Here is a 19,520-nt window from a genome sequence, read left to right as displayed (position 1 = left end):
GTATCTATTTTATTATCTATTGTCATTGAAGACGGTAACTATGCTCAAATACCTTGATACACGGTACCCCCACTTATGCAGTATTGAAAGAATGCGAAATTTAGCTCTGGGTTTTAGCCAAGGTAAAAGCCGCAAGTCTCCTAGCCTTACAACGCTGTTGGGCATCAAGTAGAATAGGTATTTCTGCATAGTGGTCAAAATCAACGCTCGTAACACTATCCGTGCAAAGTAGAGCATCGGATACAACATGGAGCAGTCAGCTTCCTCCCCCAAAGAGGCTGCAAATCACCAGGTTGCAAATAGTCAGTTTGGTGATCAGAATAGGATACATCAGGGCAACAATAATACCACCCTCAATCTCCATCTGGCCTACCGACCGGCCCGAACCGCCATCCGCGTCATTCCATATCCACGCAACGAGGATCTAATCCATCGCCCGGATCTCGTCGATAGACTCAATACAATTCTGCCATATTCCTCAGTAACATCCCGGAGCGCTGCACTCTGGGGTTTAGGCGGGTCTGGGTAAGTTCGCCTAGATACATATCAATCGAATACACAAATGGCGCAGCGGTTAATTGACCTAGAAAAACACAAATCGCATTAAACTATGCATACCAGCGTTGTGCCGACGCCAGTTGCTCAGTCTTGTGGGTGCACGCCGATACCGAGGCAACATTTTCGCAAGATTATAAAAACATAGCGCGGAAACTTCAAATCGATAAGAGTCGTCTGAGCGAAGAAGATCTTCTTGAGGCTGTGCGCGACGGTATCGAGGCACTATCTAACTGGGTGCTTATTTTGGATAACGCCGACGACTTGAAGCTATTCGGCGTTGGGAAAACAGATCAAGAAACAAAGGCTCTATTTCAGTATATACCTCATGCATCTACGGGCACAGTGTTGTGGACAACTCGTGATGCCCATATCAGGGGAACACTTGTTAGCCAAGGCCGTAGCATCGAGGTTGCACGCATGAGACCTGATGAAGCAAAACAACTCTTGATGACATTTTGGAGCGCAAAACCAATCAGAGAAGAGGCTGAAATCGATTCTTTGGTGGAGGAGCTCCAGATGCTTCCATTAGCCATCATGCAAGCCGGAACATATATGCATCGGACATCAACAACACCTGAAGAGTATTTATCTCTTCTGGCACAAAGCAAAAAAAGATGGAATATACTTAAGACGAATGATTTTAACAGGCATCGAAGACCCAGTGTACCTAATAACGTACTTGAAACGTGGACTATTTCAATAACTCGCATTAGGCAGGAGAGCGAAATGACCTACAAAACCCTTCATGTTGTTGCGTACATCAGCAACGAAAACATTCCACATGAATTAATAAAGACTGCACTCAATCACATTGATAATAACCTGAAAAACGATTCAGAGTTATTAGAACATGAAGCTACCAAAATTATCACGCGACTGAGAGAGTTTTCGTTTATTGGCATACGCCAAGTGGAAGACGGGAGCAGAAGTTATGAGATGCATAAACTCGTACAGGAGGCTGTTCGGTATGGGCTGAGTATGAACAAGTCAAGCGCAATCAGTGAAAATGAAATCTTCCAGGATGGTATCTCGGAGAAGGAGAACGGGACTCGAACAAGCCAACACGAACTTATCGACTTGGCCGGCGTGGGCGATGGTAAGCACATGGGAAGCGAAAAATATTTCTCGAGCATCGCTCTGCAAGCCACAGCAGATCTCTTTCCTGAATCGCAACAAAATACTTGGAAACAATGCGAGAAATATTTAGCACATGCATTGCAAATTGGAGAGTGGGCAGACATTGGCGAGAAGCATATTGAGACAGCAGAATTGCTCAGCAGAGTGTCCGATTTTTTTGAGGACCGTGGGCGATGGAATGAGAAGGAGAGAGTAGATGAAAAGATACTAGAATTTCGACAAAAAATATTAGGAGACAAGCATCCAGATACAATCTGGACTATAGCAAACCTTGCATCAACATACTATAAGCAAGGCCGGTATAGAAAGGCAGAGGCTCTCGAAGTTCAAGTGCTTGATAACCGACAAGAGATTCTTGGTGACAGGCATCCAGATACAATCAAGGCAATGGGAAATCTTGCAGTAACATACTATGATCAAGGCCGGTATAGCGAGGCAGAGACTCTGCAAATTCAAGTGCTTGATATCCAACGAGAGATTCTTGGCGACAGGCACCCAGATACAATCAAGGCAATGGGAAACCTTGCAGCAACATACCATGGCCAGGGCCGGCGTAGCGAGGGAGAGACACTAGAAGTTCAAGTGCTTGATATCCGACGAAAGGTTCTTGGCGACAGGCATCCAGATACAATTATGGCAATGGGAAACCTTGCATCAACATATTATAAACAAGGCCGGTATAGCGAGGGAGAGACTCTAGAAGTTCAAGTGCTTGATATCCGACAAGAAATTCTTGGCGACAGGCACCCAGATACACTTATGGCAATGGGAAACCTTGCATCAACATACTATAAGCAAGGCCGGCATAGCGAGGGAGAGACTCTGGACATTCAAGTGCTTGATATCCGACAAGAAATTCTTGGCGACGGGCATCCAGATACACTGACGGCTATGCATAACCTCGCTTGGAGTTGGTATAGGCTAGACCGCCATCAGGATGCAATTGCGCTGATGCAACAGGCTTTGCAATATAGGCTGTCAGCATTGGGACCGAATCATCCTAATACTCTGCGCTCTGCCGAAGCTCTCCAAGAGTTTCAATCTTCAGTCGATAAGCCAAGATAAATCAAAACTACCAAATGTATTAGCTCTTCTTCCATTTATTAACAAATACAAAAATGAGTTGTTATAGAAGTGGATAAATACGTTGGCAACCATGAGTAAGCTTAGCTCTATTGTTTAGACGTCACTCGATAACATCAAGGATAATATTGCTATTTTCCATAGCAACTTGAAAATGAAAGCCGTCTTCATGAAGGGGGTGGTAAGAGGAAATTTAGAGATGTTGTTAAAAGAAACGGTTCATTTCTACTTTGTGTGTCCCTTCACTCTTTAAGAAGTACGTGTATGAGCTGATGAAACATGGGTTCTCCTATAATTGCACAGAAGAGAAAATAAAGACCAATTTTGATCTTCTTAGCCCAAGGCACATACTTGAATGCAGTAATAGCCACATATGAGTTTTATTGAAGTCTATCTAGCGAACTACGGGTCCTTGTTTGTAACTATAGCATAACTTACTGGTTAACTGTTGTACAACTCCTCTCAATCGTCTTGTCTTATGTTTTCATCAAAAGTGATAGCAAAATATATATCGCCACGTATAAGGAGAGTTCGAACTCAAACAAGAGTCCGCTCCTACACACTTGAGAAATCCAACTACACGCTCCAACCTAATGATTTCGAACTCTATGAAACCTCCCAGTATTATTTACTCTGCTATATACATGTAAACTCATGAGGATACGACCGCTCTCCCCAAGCCCCAGCCAACCCCTGGCATGACTCATACAGCCAACCCCACAGCGTCAGCATCCTTCGGCTACAGTAAGCAAAGCTACCAACCAATCGCTGTGTCAACACCCCTTATAAACCAAAAATTAACAGATGACATTTAGTGAAGTAGCTGGTAACTAGGTCATTTGACTCTTTTGGTTTATAACTAGAGAATCTCCATTGGTCCCGGAGTCTTCACTTTTTGCACCTCCATTCGAATTTCTCTTGTTGCTCATTTTTTTTTAGGGTTGTGCTTCTATCCTCAAGTACATTATTTCGGTGGTACGCCTTATCTGAGCTTTTGGTTCCTTTCGTCCTTTTTTTGTATTTTCGTTGCGCAGCCCTTTTTCTCCCCCCTCCCCCCTTTTCTTCCCTTTCTATTATTATCGTTTTCTCCTTCTTTCCCACGTATTGCTACACTAACCAAGTATGTTGTAGTATACATGTTCATGAAGGTTATTTCCTACCCTATATAAAGTCTCGCTGTTTGCCAGTATTGCCTTGCTCTTTATTATAGTTCAATCAAAGTCATCATATCCATTCCTTTTCTACTATATTACATCTCAACTGTACAGAACCAAGCACAATTTACGAATGTATTATAGTTGGTTTTCAGTTTGCAATCCATCAACTAAACATCAGCGCGGTCACTTATTTTCTCTTCTATCGTCAGAAAATTCTTGTCAGCATGTACCAACTCTTATGATGCCAAGGCAGAGTTGGTGTGTACTGTCTTTTTACGCATCTATAAAGCCATTTCACACCACTAGATACTACTGTAACAAAAGAGTCTTTATATCAATCCCATCACTACTAAAATTAGTATAGAGTTAACATAGAGTATATCCGCCTACATGATTGTATTCCCATCACACATCTCAACCGGTAAGAAAAAAACTCATTCCAACTTCAACCCAAAAAGCACCCAGAAGCATCTTTCACACAAAGCAAACTCCCATAGAAACCCGTAACACAACCCATCCCCATAAACACATCATGGATAGGACTTACAACATCCCACACCAACCACCCCAAAACCTCTCGGTGTGACTAATTCGCGCCTCCCACAGCCACCCCACAGCCACCACCCCACCCAAAACGCCACCCAATCACCATCCCCCTTCCGCCAAATTCACAAACATGCCCTTATAAGTCAAAGTAAAATGCAAAGACTTTCAGTGAAGTAGCTGCAACAACCCAAAGTCTCAGTAATGCACCGCTCTCCGCAAGGGGAGCCCTTCACTTTTTGTTCTCTTTTGGCTCTGTGTTCGAGTGTCCTTTGTTGTCTGTTTTCTTTGTCTTTTTTTTTTTTGGCTTGTAATTTGCTTGCCTTTGGGAAGCAACATTACTACAACAGCTACTGTTCGCATACATAGAGAACTGCCAACCTATTGCGCGCGGTTATGAAAACAATAACTTAATTCGACTTATTGTCTCCGGTATAGCTCTGTTCAACTATTGATGCCGCTGGTAAAGACTGGCAACTCAAGTGGTACGGCTGCCAAGTATGAACGTACGTAGACTTGCTCACTGTAGGTGTAACTCTACCTTGTGCGCGGCACGCATATCATCCAATCTCTTCCAACCAGTCGTTGTTTCGCATGAGGAACATCCTAGCGTAAAACACAGCATCAAAAGCATTCATCAACCGGAGGCTTCTTATCCAAAGTCACACAATATCCATTCGTTTACACACAGTCAGTCAATTGCTTTGGCCCTCAAAGTTGTTCAATGCATTCTATTCAGTCCGCTATCGGAATACATCTATCCCTAGAATGCACATCATGTGCCATTCCTTTTTTTGCCGTGGACTCAAAATCCTGACCACGCTGTTCCCAAAAATAAACCAAAAAAAATAATGACTTTGTTGATGATAAAAAAAGACAAGGAAATAGAAATTCTCTCCCGCCGCTAGTGGCAAGTGCCCTAAAAAATCTCCAAACGACCAGATCTTATATAGGACAAAGGGCAAGATGAGAATTCAAGAAAGCAAGAAAAGAAAAAGGATATGAAACATTTCCCCCAATCCCCCCGAATATTCCATAGATTTATATATACACGTGTCAATCATAATATGTTCAAATATTTAGAGTGCTTGCGGTAGCAAATACAGTCCGAGTCATAACTACCGTCTTTTCGGGACCACATCCCAGCAACGGCAGAGATTCAGCCGATGTGGGTAAGGAGAAAGTTCCGGAAAAGTATGGCTTGCCCGGAATCTGAAGGACAGACCCCATCGACTCACTTTCATTGCTAGGATTTGTTTTGGGCCCCGGCGCAGCAGTCACTGCATCTTCGTCGCCCTTCTATGACGTCTCATAAGAAATAGCAGTGCCACAGAAAGTGTTGCGGTTGTCCTTGTCAAGGACAACCTGCTGGCCGTTGAGGTTGACCATGCTGATACTAGCCTTGGTGCTGACACCAAAGAGCTTGACTGATGAGCTCTGGATGTCAATCATATTGTCCTGGCAGTTGTTGGCGTTGACACAGTCTTGGGCGTAGTTGTTAAAGAAGCTGTACATGCCAGTGCCGTAGATGAGCGTGTTGCTGGAGTTTACCACACGAATACCCCAGGTGCGAGCGCAAGTGGAAGAGGTGCACTTGGACCAATCAGGGTCAGCATACTTGGAGTTAAACGTGAAAGGAACTCGGGCATCAGGGTTGCCCTGCATGTAGGCGGTTTCGGTCTGGAGGATGCTGCTGTAAACGTTCTGAGCGCCGTTGAAGTTGTAGTTGTAGAGCTGGCTGTGCTCGGCAGCGGTACCCCAGAGCCAGGCACCCTTGGTGCTCTCAAGCAAGAGGCCACGGCCGTTGTAAATGTTCACCTGGTTGTGGTCAGAGAGATCAAGCTCGTGATCAGAGACCCAGAGCCAAGCGTTCTCCATGTAGATGCTAGCAGAAGAGGTAACGTGCAGAAGCAAGAAAGCGCCAAAGCAAGCTGAGTTAGGAGTTGTGGTCACGCTGGGAGTCTTGACGCAAGTGTTGGACTGCAGCTGAGTGCCGGCAGAGCCACCAATTCGCCAGTGAACGTCCCAAAGACCGGCAGAGCCCTGAGAAGCGCCAGCAACGTTCCACTCCATGATGATGGCACCGGGTTGAGGGCCAAGGGTCTCAAACATGAGGTCTTGAATCTCAACGTTGCCAACATCGCCGGGCTGACCAATCTGCCAGACAGGCTTGGGGTTGTTCTGATCCTTGAACTTGCTGCCGCCAACCATGATGAGAGGCCAGATCTCACCAACAATCTTGATATTGGCGGGGACCTTGATAGTATCGGTAATAACATAGGCACCGTGGTCAAAGTAGACGATCTGGCCAGAGGTAGCGCTGTTGAAGATGGCCTGGATGGCAGCAGTGTCATCAGTGGAACCGTCACCCTTGGCACCGTGAGCCTTGACAGACACAAAGTTGCTGGCAGCGACTGTCTCGTACTGAGGCTTGCTCTTGGTGAAGATCTTACCACCAGAGGTCAAGGCGGCGGGCTTGCTGACGGTGGCACGAGTGCCCTGAACAGCCTTTCCTGCGGCGGTGCCAGTGTAGGCGCGACCCTGGGACCATGAAGCAATGTTGGCGTTTCCGTTGAGAATGGTGGCGCCACCAGTGCTCTTGACAGCGATGGGGGTGTTTTGGGTGGTATCTACGTTATCCAGAACAAGGGAACCAGCGGTGCCGTTCTGGCCGGTGCTGTATCCGGTAAGCACACCGACCTTGGTGTTGGCGATTTTAGAGTCAGAAAGCAAGATGGAGCCGACTCCGCCCTGGCTCATGTCAATACCAACATTAGCATTGTTGATAGTCAGGCCTTGGAAACTCCATAGCCAGTTCCAGTTCATGTAGATGGCGGTCTGGCAGCCATTGAAGACGAGGTTGCGGCTGGTGAACTGCTGGTTGCCGACCCACATGCCCAAGGCACCACCGTTGAAGGTGAGGTCGTTCAGCCAGCCTCCAGAGCCATCCTCCATCCAGATACCCTGCTGTTTGTTGTTGGAAGAGGTATCGGTGTTCATGTTGAATATAACGTTCTGAATCGAAGTAGCTTGGGCAACCTGCCAGTGAATACCGGTACCAGTAGACTCGGGCTGTCCAGTCAGGTCAATCTTGAAGTTGCGAATCTGGCGGAAGAAGTTGTTCTGAGACGTGTATCCAAAGGGGTTGGAGTCGATGACGGCAATACCGGCGAAATTGGCAGAGGCCTTGAGGGTAGGGAGATTGGTGGCATCACCGATCAGATGGGTGTAGTAGTAGAGCTGAATGGGCTTCGAGACGAGATAGGTGCCAGGAGGGAAGTAAACAATAGCTGGCGTAGTGGTGGAAGAGTCGCAACCGCTGCCACATCGGTTTCCGGCGCTAAGAGCAGCGTTGATGGCTGCGGTGTCATCGGTGACACCATCGCCTTTGGCTCCATAGCTTTGCACATTGCGATAGATTGTGTAGCCGGAAGCGCCAGAGTAGGGGACAGCGCCATTTCGCGCAATATTGGGAAGCCACCAGCTTGTCGCAGCAGCTGCCTCGGTTACAGCCTTGGTATCAGCAGCCGGCGCCGGTGCCGCCAGAGCAGGCGCCGAGAATAGACGCAAGGCCAGGAGAGAGGCCGTCAAGACGGTTGAGAGACCCATCATGACTAGGAAACAGTTGATTGCCGCTTTTCTGCGATTCGAGTTTCGAGGATGGTTATGTATATGCTGTCCGGTAGGTATAGGCTACGCGAGAGAAAACAGAGTCAGCGGTTTTGTTCAAAGCAAAAAGAGATTGCCAAGACACAGGCTTTTTGTAGAAATTGCACGATTGAAAGTATGATTTAGTGTAGAAGGGATATATAAGAGCACGTTGATGAGAGACATGCAAAGGGGGAAAGGGGAGTTGTGAGACGGGAACCAGAGAAGAATGGACTGACTCTGAATATCCTCTCCCTCACAAGCTTCAAGCTCGAAGCTTTACTATCACAGCGGATATGCGCAAGACAGCTGTCAGTGCGCAGGGAGGAACACAACGATGATGAGAAGAGGTGTTGGTAAGAAGATTGTGAAAAGTGAGGCCGGACAAGGTCCTTTAATAGGTCGAGGCAGTGAATGGGAAGAGGCTGGCAATAACAAGCAGAACAATACCACGACAAAAGAGAAGGTTGTGGTGAAGCATGGTGTGTTGAATCGACACCCCCCTTGGCTCTCAAACGCCCTCAAACCCCACCATCACGCGCCGATTGCTCTTTGCATGAGACCGAGAAGGAGGGAAGCCAAGGCGAGAAGACGCTATGCAGCTTCTTCTTTGGGCTCAAGCGCTGGTCGCCGTGACGAGGGTCATGAGGCACCCGCACACACATGTGAACGGCGCGCACACAGATGCTCCAGCAAACCGTTACTCTCCAATATCTGGCACCAGAAACTTTTCTGATGCCTCTCGGGCCGTACAAATCGAGCGACCAGGGCCATCCACGCATTCCATCCCGCTGCTCTCCACAGAATGACGCCTCCGCATGCATGCATGCACGCAGCGTTGTATGTAGTAGGTATTAACTTACCACGCCAAGATGATGGTGCTGATGGTGATGATGATAATGATGATGATATTGTTGCGTACAGGTTTTGTACGGTAGATGCTGGTGGTAGAAGGCAGTTGTATGCGGCGGAACGTCAGGCACTTGCTAGCACCGTCTTAATGCTGGTGAATCTAATCGACGGATCGTCTATCTCTCCTTTGATATATCAGGGGGTCGAGGGGACGAAGGGCCGAAAATGGGTGGGCCGTTTATGCGATAGGTGAAAGTGATTTGATGCGAAAGTGATGTTGCAAGAAACGTTGTTCAAACACAATCGGACGACGAACAGAACTGACAGCTGGCGGCCAATGGCGAAACAGAAAGAGCTGCTGAACAAAAACGAAACAAAAAAACACACACACGCAGAACTCGAGCTCTTTTTCAATTGACTTTCAAAGAACACCCCCAACCGTCTACTAGGCGGTTGTTGATGAAACGAGACGGTTGAAAAGTCAATTGCAGCCTTATGGAGAAAGCACACCAACAAAACGCGTCGACAACAGAGATGGAGATAGGAAACCTGCCTTATATCGTGCCACCATGCCAAAAATAGGCCAAGTTAGAGTCGGCATTTTGCGCGTAGGGCCCTCTCAGCCTCTCCACCGGGGGCAGAAAAGCTTCTTCTCCCTACCCGCTCTCCTTGTTCCGCACTCGTACGCGCGGCGGCAGCTGTTGGCTGGGAACGGCGGGTTGAACCAGCACCTCTGAGACAGCCAGGAGCCTAAGCCTCGCAAGAGCTCATCTAAGACGAGAGACACAGTGGCCGGTGGAGCGCGGCGATGGCACGAGAAGCACTCCGTGTTTGGGTCTGGATGCTATTCGCGAGCTTGCCTGGGCATCAATGGCGCATTAGCCCGGAGTCTCTGGTCAGTCCTGGCTATTAGCGTAGCCGCCACAGCGGCGTGGTGGATACGCGGCTGGCCTCCAGGAACACAGGGATACCTATTGGCTGCCACCCTCTGTTTCAACATGGGGATCTCGACATGGGTGGCCAGCGACCATCCTCTCAGGGCCAGCAGTAGACCCCAGGGGAGCCGCGCTTCCTGGCCTGACCAGCCCATCGACACAGCGAGAGCCTCTGGAGAAGTTCCGACGCTGCCCATCTCCTGCTCGGAGATGCGCAGAAGAGAGAGAAACAGCGAGAAAATGCCGCCGAGCCCAAGAACGCCAAGCATGAAACAACGAGACTCCCCGAGTGAGTGAGGACGCTGCACTGTTCTGTTTCAACCACCCGAAAACGAGATTGAGGGCGCCACTACAGCATTCTAGTCAACGACTGATCGGCAAGGAAACGCAGACTATTCGACTAGCCTGCGTATATTTGCGCGCCAGAGCATCACACAAGCCGCTCAGCGGGCATCTCGTGCGTAGAAAATGGACCTTCCCGACCCTCATGACGAGCCGCATAAACTCAGCTGCTCCTGCTATGGTTTGCGCCTCAGCGTCGATCGGGATCTGGTGGCACGGCTGCGGCAAAAGCTTTTCGCTCGTATTCTTGATGATCGCTTCTCTGGCGGCGGGACAGGTAATCTGTTTGTCGCATCCAATCCTGGGATTGATCATGTCTTGGTGGAACAGGACAGAGTCCGTCTTGCCTCTGCGCTCTCCACGCCCGGATCGGGAGATGAGCCACTAGGGCTAAAAGGTTAGCGCCGCACCGCTGGAATTACGCCTCTGCCCCTGGACTAGCTGGCTCTGGCCGGGTTATTCAGCACTAGCCACAGTAGCTACATCATTTAAGGGATCAGGGCTACAGCGGCAGAGACGGGTGCTCTACAGTATGCGCGGTACCTGTACAACGCAGTCGGTGCTTCCAGGCCTTGTAGAAGCTCGGCTATTTTGATTCTGCTTGTACTTGTACAGCCGGGCACTCCCAGCTAGCCGTAGGTAAGTCTCCGGCGGCTTCACGTTTTAGCCCTTGCTTCGTGAAGCAGCTACAGCCTGAACCTTGAATTTACACATGAGATGCTTCTTTTGGCCCCGTTTGCGAGGGTCGAGTCGAACCACAAATCTGATCAGGTGGTGGTTCCCATGCTTGCTTGCTTGTGGAAGCCACCATCAGTCGCCCCGTCTGTGCCGGCAGCTGTTTATCTGTCTCGGACACGGCAGAGTCGCGCGCAGCGCAAGAGAGACAGAGCTGAATCACGCCGAATAGGGGAAGCAATGGAATGGAGGACAGGACGGATTCGCCGCCGCGGACGAGAAAGGAAAGAGAAGAATTAATTCATTGTCATGCATTTGTGAGATGCTACATACAACTACTTGATGCGCCACGAGGATGCTCCCAGTCAGCATAACGAAGGATGGATTAATACTCCGAGCAGCAGACGCTGTACCACCTACCTTACTTATCGAGATGCACCAGGAAGATCACAATTTAACAGCCTCTGTGGCATCTGGCACAGCAAACGCAGTCGGCCCATTGTCGTGGATCTGCGCCGCTACAAGTACAAGTAAGGCCACGTCCCCTATCCGCTATATCCGGCCACGCAAAAGACCTTGTGTGCGTGCGACAAGCTGTTACCTGAGGTAGCATTCCTTTCTTGTCGCAAAGTTCCCAATGAGGAAGAATGGAAGAAAGAAAGAAACAGGCGGCACAAGCCACATAACAATGCACAAGTCAATCAACACGACCGAAACCCAGGCAACATGATCGGACGAACGATGCACCGACAAAGCGCATTGCAGAGCACCTCACAGAAATGCATTTACTTGAGCCGAGAAGCATCGTGAAGGTGAACCAGAACACCATCATCAACCCCACGCCGACGAAACGCGGGAGTTGACAATTGAGCGTCCCAAATAGACAAAGGACCAGGGCATTGACTGGCTAGCGATTTCTGGAGTCCAGCCCCTGCAGCAAATCTGCCGCTATTTAGGCATCCAGCCTTCCAGCGAGCGAGCCGTGTTTCTGCTCTACACAGCCATCTACCGTTCAAGAAACGGTTGCTAGTGCCCCCTTCATTTCATGCCTTTTATGCCACTTACCAAGCTTTCCACACCGCAAACTTTTCCCTCACCTCACTACTGTAGTCACCTCACTACTGTAGAAGTATGTACACTCTCGCCACCAGAATCAATAGCTCGCTCGTCTATTTTACTACCGCGGTACTTTGCTTGTATAACGCCCCAGCTGGCCCCAGCCACGTCACCCACCCATGCAGATGCACCCCAGAAAGTGCCCGGAGAGAAGCCGGCAGGCCTGCTCCAGATGCCGCAAGACGGGAAGCTCTAGAGGCATAGAGCGCGGAGGAGATGCTGCTACGGGCCTGCCATGCCCTGGCCAACCCGTCCGGTAGATGCAATAAGCGAGACCGAGCAGACAACAATTCGAATTAAGCTTAGAGGAGAATATTGTGCTGGTGCCATAGAACTAGTAGTACCCAGCAGCAAGCGCACCTATCCTGTCTTTCTGTACAGCCCACCAGTGGCTGACTAAGTATGCCTGCATCTTCGCTTGCCTCTCTCGAGATACAGAGGCACGGACTCTATCAAAAATGCTCTCTACCAGATACTGGATACTGTGCCTATCACTTGCGCAATATCGCAGCTGCTGACAAGCTGCAGCTTCCAAGAATCCCAGACCGATGACAGCCAGGGATTCCCCGCACACAAACAAGGCGACACCACAAGCTGTTTTCTCATGCCGCGCTTCCCCGACCTCATCTGTCAGTTAGCCATATGAATACTAGCAGAATACGCTCGCCATATGATCAGATGCAACCCAAGCATGCAATGAAACTACCCGTTGGCACAGCAAGAGAGTAATTGGCAAAGCATTCATCGCTCTGATGGACTTGGCAGCCGCTCCTCCAGTCTACTAGAGCCCTGCAAGGAACGCCTCGTCCAGCGAAGCCCAGCACTTCGAACACACAACTCCACAGGGCCATATTCGTACAAATGCTCCGTAGACACTTGAGTAAGCTTTATTTTAGCCTCGCAAGCCTTGACACCATCCATCTACTACGTATACATCTGTCAGCTCACCGCCCGTTTCTCGGAATGGGCCGGTCCTGTCAAATTTCCCCTAACTCTTGCTCTTGCTCCTCCGTTGTTGAATAGTAAACCGTTATCCACAATGCTTGGTAACGTCATCTAGGCAATTTATTTGCGGCCAAGAATAATGATGCAGTTTCTTGTTTATAACGGGCCGAGAGCGCTTGATTGAGGCTGCATACACGTCAAATCAAGGTAGCGCTAGCTCGGAGAACGGTCCCGATGACTTTTTAACGGGAAATATGCCGCAGATGGATTCCAGCGTTTTGGACTCCCTAACTTGTATTGCTTTATGCTCTGTGTATGTGTTACAGTATGTAAGAGTTTTCTATGATACAGTATTTTCTTCGTGTTCCGTAGCTCGAGAAATTACCTAGTATTAGTTGTCACACCATATGGCTTATACACTTCATTTTAAAAAAAGAAAAAGAGAGAGTCAGCCGAGTTACCCATCTACATGTTTCCAAACACCGTATACATGCACCTCATCATCCAACACAACGCACTTCATTCCACCCTCACCTAACATGCTCTCAACTCTGCCTCTTGCCTCGCTCCCATTACATCCCCATCCCCACAATCTTCCACCCCAGATTACTTATTCAATTTTCTTCCTTTCTCTCTCTGCAAAACCCCACACCAAGACCCTCCCGCATCCCCACAAACTAACTAACTAACTCGGCCATACCCGCATCCGCACGCAGAAAAAACATGCACATGGCCCAAGCCTCCTCTTATTGCCCTTTTCCCTTTCTAAACTCCGCGCATTGGCCGAGCCCGCAAGAGAGATCATTGCTGCTTTTAGTTCAATCAACAAGTCTGCCCTGCTGACTTAAACTCCTAGCCAGTGTTATTTCATACACACACACACACACACACACACGTAGGTCCTTTTTTTTTCATCCCACCGCGCGCGGTCTATCCTCGGCTTCGTTTTTCCTCCGTTACTATTTTGCTTTGGCTAATGCGCCGAAGTTGATAACACAAAAATAAACTACCTTCCTTAAGTTATTAGCTTAAAAAAAGAGGCGTGCGTCATTTGGGTTTTAATTTCCTTCTTTTTAACCTTCGTCTTTTGCTCCGACTGGTTCTTTTCACATCCACCCCGTTCAGTCAGTGAAGTGCCCAAGCGATCAATAGTAGGTGCGTAGTTGTAGGACAAAAACGCAACAATATATTGATGATATCCACGTAACGCTCAGCTGGACAGGGATTTTCCTAATCCCATCTATCAAATCTAACACGCCCCCTCCATGAATGAGGGAAAAAAGAAGCAAAAAAGTAAACATCCCCATGTCAAAAGCTTCTCCCCAACAGAAGCAGCCAGGGGCACTTACCTATTTTTGTCTGTCAGATGAACATCTCGCAATCCGCACTAAACCGTCACAAGCAAGTCAAAATGCTCAAACCAAAGCTGAAAACCTTGTCAATCCGCCAAAGCTTGATGGAATTAAGAATACTGCCGAATGGGCTATTCATTGTCACCCTCTAACATTCGTAGAAAAGAAAGACAAAAGTAAATTCCTCTTATGTGCATATCATAGCATAGTCTCGTCTATATGTCTCGCGCCGCCACTGATCGAAAACAAACAAACTAAAAATCCCATTTCCCTCAATTTTCCTAAACCGCTCGCTCCCTTTAACAAGAAAAAGTAAAAGAAATAAATAACAAAAGAACCCATATTATGCACGTCTATGTCCTATGTGTGTGTGAAAAAAAAGAGAAAAAAAAAATTGCCCATATCCGGCATGCAGACTAAAAGGAATCAAAAAAGCGATGAACCTGTTCAAAAAAGTCTACCGTTGGCAGGCCAGGGCTTATTGCCAAGTAAAATGCCAAAACATGCTTGGTCTATTGCAACCCTATGCCCAAAAAGTCTATTCACCGAGTGGTGCAGCTGATGTACAGAAAAGCCAATCGAAACAAAGTCAAGTGTCAGAGAAACCGACGCCAAGGTGGCGGGCGCGCCCATAAGGCCCGTGATAGATGCAACCAAGGAGGAAAAAAAAAAATGAGAAAGCTAAAAGCCGATTGTGTGCGTCATTCCGTGATACCAACGGGCGATAGTTGGTGAGAGCTGCTATTAAAGGGTCCCACAGCCAAGCATGGTCTATAATAGTCGGACCGGATGCTGATATTAGTTTAAAGACGGATACCGCCGATGCCGGTGTTGGCGCTCTTCAACATCTCAATATTCTCGACATCTGCGCCAAAGTCCATAATCAAGATCTTGGGATCCTGTCCAGTGCTGACGATACGTCGGTAATCGCTCTTTGCGCTGAGAACCCAGCTAGCATGCCAGCGAGGGAAGTAGAGCAGTTGGCGACCAGTCTCCATATCCCAGACCTTGATGTCGGTGTCATAGCTGCCACTGATGAGGCGTCCGCTCACGCTATCAATGTGCAGGCTGCGCACCAGGTTGTCGTGTGCTCGCATCTCACGGACGCATTCTCCGGTATTGGCATCCCAGATGCGAATCACCTTGTCGTTGCCGGCCGAGGCGACGTATCGTCCATCTTCTGAGAACTGAGAGCAAGCTAGACCCTTGGTGTGGCCGACAAACTCACGAATGTTTCTACCCGTGTCAATGTTCCACAGCTTCACGCGGAAGTCTCCGGAGCATGATACGATCGTGTTTCCGCGCATCTGAACGGCATTGACGGGACCAGTGTGGCCACGGAGCTGACGGAGAAGAGCACCCGTTGCTCGGTCCCAAACACAGATGCTAATGTCCTTGCTGCAAGTCACAATGTGCTTGTCATCAAAGGCCAAGTCCAGAACGGCAGCGGTGTGGTGAGTGAGGCGGCGGATGGGTCGATATCCATTGCGCACATCGTAAACGATGCATGTGGAGTCTGATGAACCAGTCACCATAATCTCGTCATCATATTGCAAGCAAAGGATAGAAGCCTTGTGGTGTTCTGCAAAGGAAGCCACTTGTGGCTTGGAGGGAGCTGCTTTGTAGCTGTCGGAAAGGTTGACATAATGTGTGGGGTTGCCCTCAGCGTCTTCTAGAACGTTGGGGGCATTGACCACTTCAGGAGGTCCGATAACCAGACGGCATTCCAAAGTCTGCATATCCCAGATTCTGATAGTCTTGTCCCGAGAGCCGGAAACGATTTTATATCTACGTTCGAATTAGTACCACGAATGAGAAACTAGTTGTATGGGGGGAACATCAAGGGTGAGAACATACTCATCAAACTGTAGGCAGTAGATGCTGTCTGTGTGTCCGTTGAGATACATGGGACAAGCTTTGCCCTCTTTCCATTTCTGGGCGAGCTCTGCTTTGGCACGGTAGATTTGCCTCCAGTTTTTGGAGGGAGCAATCTCGGGAATGCCCAAACCAGCACCGGGCTGGACGGGCTCACTGGTGGCATAGGTAGTGGTCATCTCTCGTAGACAAGACTCTCGCCAGATGTGCTGATTGCGCACCACCTCGTTCCAGTGTCGAGAGACAACGCTGGCTTTGGCAAGGGCAGCAGCATCAAGATAGGCCAAAACGTGGATGGCGAGCTCGGACGGAAGCTCCTTGATAAAATCGATCCTGCTGATGTTGCTATCTTGACCAAGCATGGACCCATCATCACTGACACCAGACTCCATAAAAGGCTCAGTGACGACAATACCGATTCCGCTCTCGCGGTCATTGCTATCTTCGCTCGCAGACTGTAGCCATTGAGTGTGCATCGCCTGTCTGTTGTAATACTCGTTCTGCAGCGCCACCGAGGCCTTTGCGGCAGCGCCAGTGTTCATGGGAATGTACGGAGGCTCATCTCCCATCGCGGGAATAGGCATTTGATGGTCTAGCTGTTGCTGTTCGTAGAGGCCATCCTCGGTGCCATTAAGGCCGTAGACAGACCTCGAGCGACGAAAAGGCGCGGCGTGGCGAAGACGATTCCAGGTATGGTGCGCGCTAGTCGGTCTACCATTGGGCAACTGCTGATTCAAATCAGACGGCTCAGCCGTGACAGAGGGTCGACGATGAACATGGACCATGCCCTTGAGAGACAGAGAAGCTCGACGAATGACGCCTTTGATGGTGCCAGCGGTGCTTTGAGCGCGGCCACGACGCTTTCGAGCAGGCAATTCATGTGTATCTTCGGAGTCGTCGATGGCAACTTCGATTATCTGTCTCGGTAGGTGCGAGTCGTCGTGGCCAAAGGCAGTGTGTTTGTGGTGTCGTAAAAGATTGGAGAGGCTCAGGCTGCGCATACGCTGGTCATGGGGCTCGCCAGGTGCCGGTGCACCAGCGGCCTGATTGCGAGCAGGCGCCCCCATCACGTAGGACTGAGCATTGTTCGCCATGATTTACGTCTGAGCAAAGTCTCGGCCTGTAAAGGACGTGTTGGTGGTACAAAGTACGGGTCAAGCCACTAATCGAATGTAGAGATGGTCGATCGGTGGGTGTGTCTTGGTTGAGTGCTCAAAGGATTGAATTTCACCGAGGTGAGTGGATGGCGAATGAAAGGCCAGACAAAGGAATTTGTCGGATACGGAGAGGCCCGCGAAGTGGAAGATGGAGTTTCGTGTCGTTTATCGGTGGAAAGAAGGACGGCCGACTAGTCTAGAGATGGCCTGCTGAAACAGCCAGCGGATCCAGCGAAAAGAGGCGTCGACGAGCTAAAGGGACGGACGGGGCAATCCCTCGCGAGACAAGAGCAAAACCGAGAGAAGGCGAAATAATGGGAGCAAAAAGCAAAGCGTGTGCTCGTCCGAATTGATAACTGCGGTTGGAATGCGGAAGGGGAAACGAGATGGGCGGTCCTACGATTGCGCCACGCGGCGGCTGACAACACTGCCTCGTGCGTGTGAGTCCAGAGACTCGTCGTTTCGGTTTTAGTGAGAATGGAGTGGAACAGGACAGCTGCTAGGCGGTCATGCGGAATCCTGGTGCGCGGCAGACGGCAGCCAGCAGAATATGGGGGAATAGGCACAGGGGAGAAGGGAAAAGAGAGTGGTTGAGAGAGAAGAGAGAGGAGGCGAAGAGAGTGTTGCGATCAAGGTGATGAAATGTTTACTACGAGCGTTTAAGATAAAAAAAAAAAAAGGGACCGCCCGATAGCGGTACGTATCTTCCTGGGCCTTTGTCTGCCGCTAATGCCACTACCGGGCTGTGTTGGCGCATGTACCGCTACCGCTCCTGGGGCGAGCAGGTACCTGTACTTTGGACGCTTCTGCCATTCGACAAACCTCGTGTGTGTCTGGGGGAGAAGGACAAACTTTGGCGCCTCTTTGCAGGCGATGCATAAATACCGAGTTATGCCGCCCGTTTTGACATCGATGAAACACACGGTCTTTTTTACATAAAGCATGACGAAATTGACTTTTATTGGGGATCCTCTTGACAATGTCTCTGATAGCACAAGTAAATACCTGCCTCAGGGCAGTAGGATTCGATAAGTGGTAGTCGAGCAGCCCGCACAGGTCATCCCGTCAGGGGCATCCCCAGAGTATTGCTCAACGGAGAACCACAAAGCGTCGATGCCTCTCTCCACCGCGCTCCCGTAGTGTTTGGTCTAGTAGGGGTTAGTGGTCGAATCCGGGGCAATTCAAGGGGAAGATGCCAGATGAGTGTTTGACCAATGGCTTGATTCAATGCATGGCGATGGACGCCTACAAGATGTACAAAGCATCAAAATAACCAAGTACATGTACCTGTCGCCAGACAAGTGCCGTGTGCCGTACCATTTAAAAATCTCATCTCCCTTCCCCAGGGGCAACAGCCTTCCGCAAAATTTTTTTTTAAACAGGGTCTCCCGCAAATGGCGGGCAGCCGTGCCATCCCTCGTACAGATACTTTTGGGGCCGATCTATAATAAAGCGGAGCGTCCGAACAACAATCGAAAACTTCATTGGGCTTCTATTTTTTCTTAGCCTTCTTTTCAATTAATTTTTTTCTGCATCGCCTGCCTGCACGGCCATCCCGGATCTCCTGCAGCCTGGATTGGACAGCCGCAATGGCTCTCTGCGGAGCTTCTTTCTGGCCGTCTGCCTCTGCTTTTCGGCTTCTCAAAGGATCATTCGCCACGTATGGCTGTCCACGCAAAGGTACGGTGTGATTGTGCCTGCCAAGCAATAGGCGGTTGAGAAAGACGACTGGCTCAAGTCGCCCAACAGCCCATGTCTCAAGAGTGCATGCAGGCGAGATTGGCCAGTCACACAAAGCAGCACTATTACACAGTATATAATATATACTATATAATGGAGCACCGTCATTGGGCTCGTGGTATTATTATCCACTGCAGTGTCTCTCTTTTTTTAGACATCTACCATAATATGCCGATGGGCAACCGGGTACAGCTGATGCGCTGGCTACACTCTCCCTACCGCCGTAGAGGAATGAATGAAAGACACCAGAGACAAACGCAGCTAAGAGCCCCTTGGTAGAGCATTGCACCCGGTCTAGCCAGGCAACGATTGGCTTCCCATCCCTGCTGATCTTGAAAAGGGAAAAGAGAAAGATTAGCCACGTTTTCGGGGGTGGAGTCGTACGGCAGACTCGCCATTTGCTTT

At 49.2% G+C, this 19,520-nt stretch overlaps 4 protein-coding genes across 4 annotated transcripts; 1 reads left to right on the top strand and 3 right to left on the bottom strand.

Moving 5' to 3' along the window:
* The first annotated feature begins 182 nt into the window (after positions 1-182).
* TrAFT101_004358 (uncharacterized protein) lies at positions 183-2,996 on the top strand. Its single transcript, XM_024905710.2, has 2 exons — positions 183-525; positions 588-2,996. The coding sequence occupies exons 1-2, from the start codon at positions 248-250 to the stop codon at positions 2,758-2,760; spliced, it is 2,451 nt and encodes an 816-aa protein (XP_024765842.1). The 5' UTR covers positions 183-247; the 3' UTR covers positions 2,761-2,996.
* A 2,781-nt stretch (positions 2,997-5,777) lies between these two features.
* TrAFT101_004357 (uncharacterized protein) lies at positions 5,778-9,579 on the bottom strand (the record flags this gene model as incomplete). Its single annotated transcript, XM_024898931.2, has 2 exons — positions 5,778-8,171; positions 9,532-9,579. The coding sequence occupies 2 exons, from the start codon at positions 9,577-9,579 to the stop codon at positions 5,778-5,780; spliced, it is 2,442 nt and encodes an 813-aa protein (XP_024765843.2).
* Positions 9,580-9,822: 243 nt separating this feature from the next.
* Positions 9,823-10,110, bottom strand: TrAFT101_004356 (uncharacterized protein; the record flags this gene model as incomplete). The annotated part of the gene is made up of 2 exons (XM_066127140.1): positions 9,823-9,838; positions 9,950-10,110. The coding sequence occupies 2 exons, from the start codon at positions 10,108-10,110 to the stop codon at positions 9,823-9,825; spliced, it is 177 nt and encodes a 58-aa protein (XP_065983249.1).
* Positions 10,111-13,390: 3,280 nt separating this feature from the next.
* On the bottom strand, positions 13,391-18,002 carry TrAFT101_004355 (uncharacterized protein). The gene is made up of 2 exons (XM_024898856.2): positions 16,201-18,002; positions 13,391-16,131 (listed from the first exon to the last, which is right to left on the bottom strand). The coding sequence occupies exons 1-2, from the start codon at positions 17,310-17,312 to the stop codon at positions 15,147-15,149; spliced, it is 2,097 nt and encodes a 698-aa protein (XP_024765846.2). The 5' UTR covers positions 17,313-18,002; the 3' UTR covers positions 13,391-15,146.
* Positions 18,003-19,520: the final 1,518 nt, after the last annotated feature.

The sequence above is a fragment of the Trichoderma asperellum genome, chromosome 2 (genome assembly GCF_020647865.1).
Source record: "Trichoderma asperellum chromosome 2, complete sequence".
Taxonomy (NCBI): Eukaryota; Fungi; Ascomycota; class Sordariomycetes; order Hypocreales; family Hypocreaceae; genus Trichoderma; species Trichoderma asperellum.
The sequence above is the reverse complement of the archived record's forward strand: the minus strand, read 5'-3'. Positions and strand labels throughout refer to the sequence as shown.

Bases quoted from the DNA above. Each gene is read 5' to 3' on its own strand.
- TrAFT101_004358 (XM_024905710.2), top strand. From the start codon at position 248: ATGGAGCAGTCAGCTTCCTCCCCCAAAGAGGCTGCAAATCACCAGGTT. The intron at 526-587 runs GTAAGTTCGCCT...TAATTGACCTAG, and splicing joins TGGGGTTTAGGCGGGTCTGG to AAAAACACAAATCGCATTAA.
- TrAFT101_004355 (XM_024898856.2), bottom strand. From the start codon at position 17,312: ATGGCGAACAATGCTCAGTCCTACGTGATGGGGGCGCCTGCTCGCAAT. The intron at 16,132-16,200 runs GTATGTTCTCAC...ATTCGAACGTAG, and splicing joins TACTGCCTACAGTTTGATGA to ATATAAAATCGTTTCCGGCT.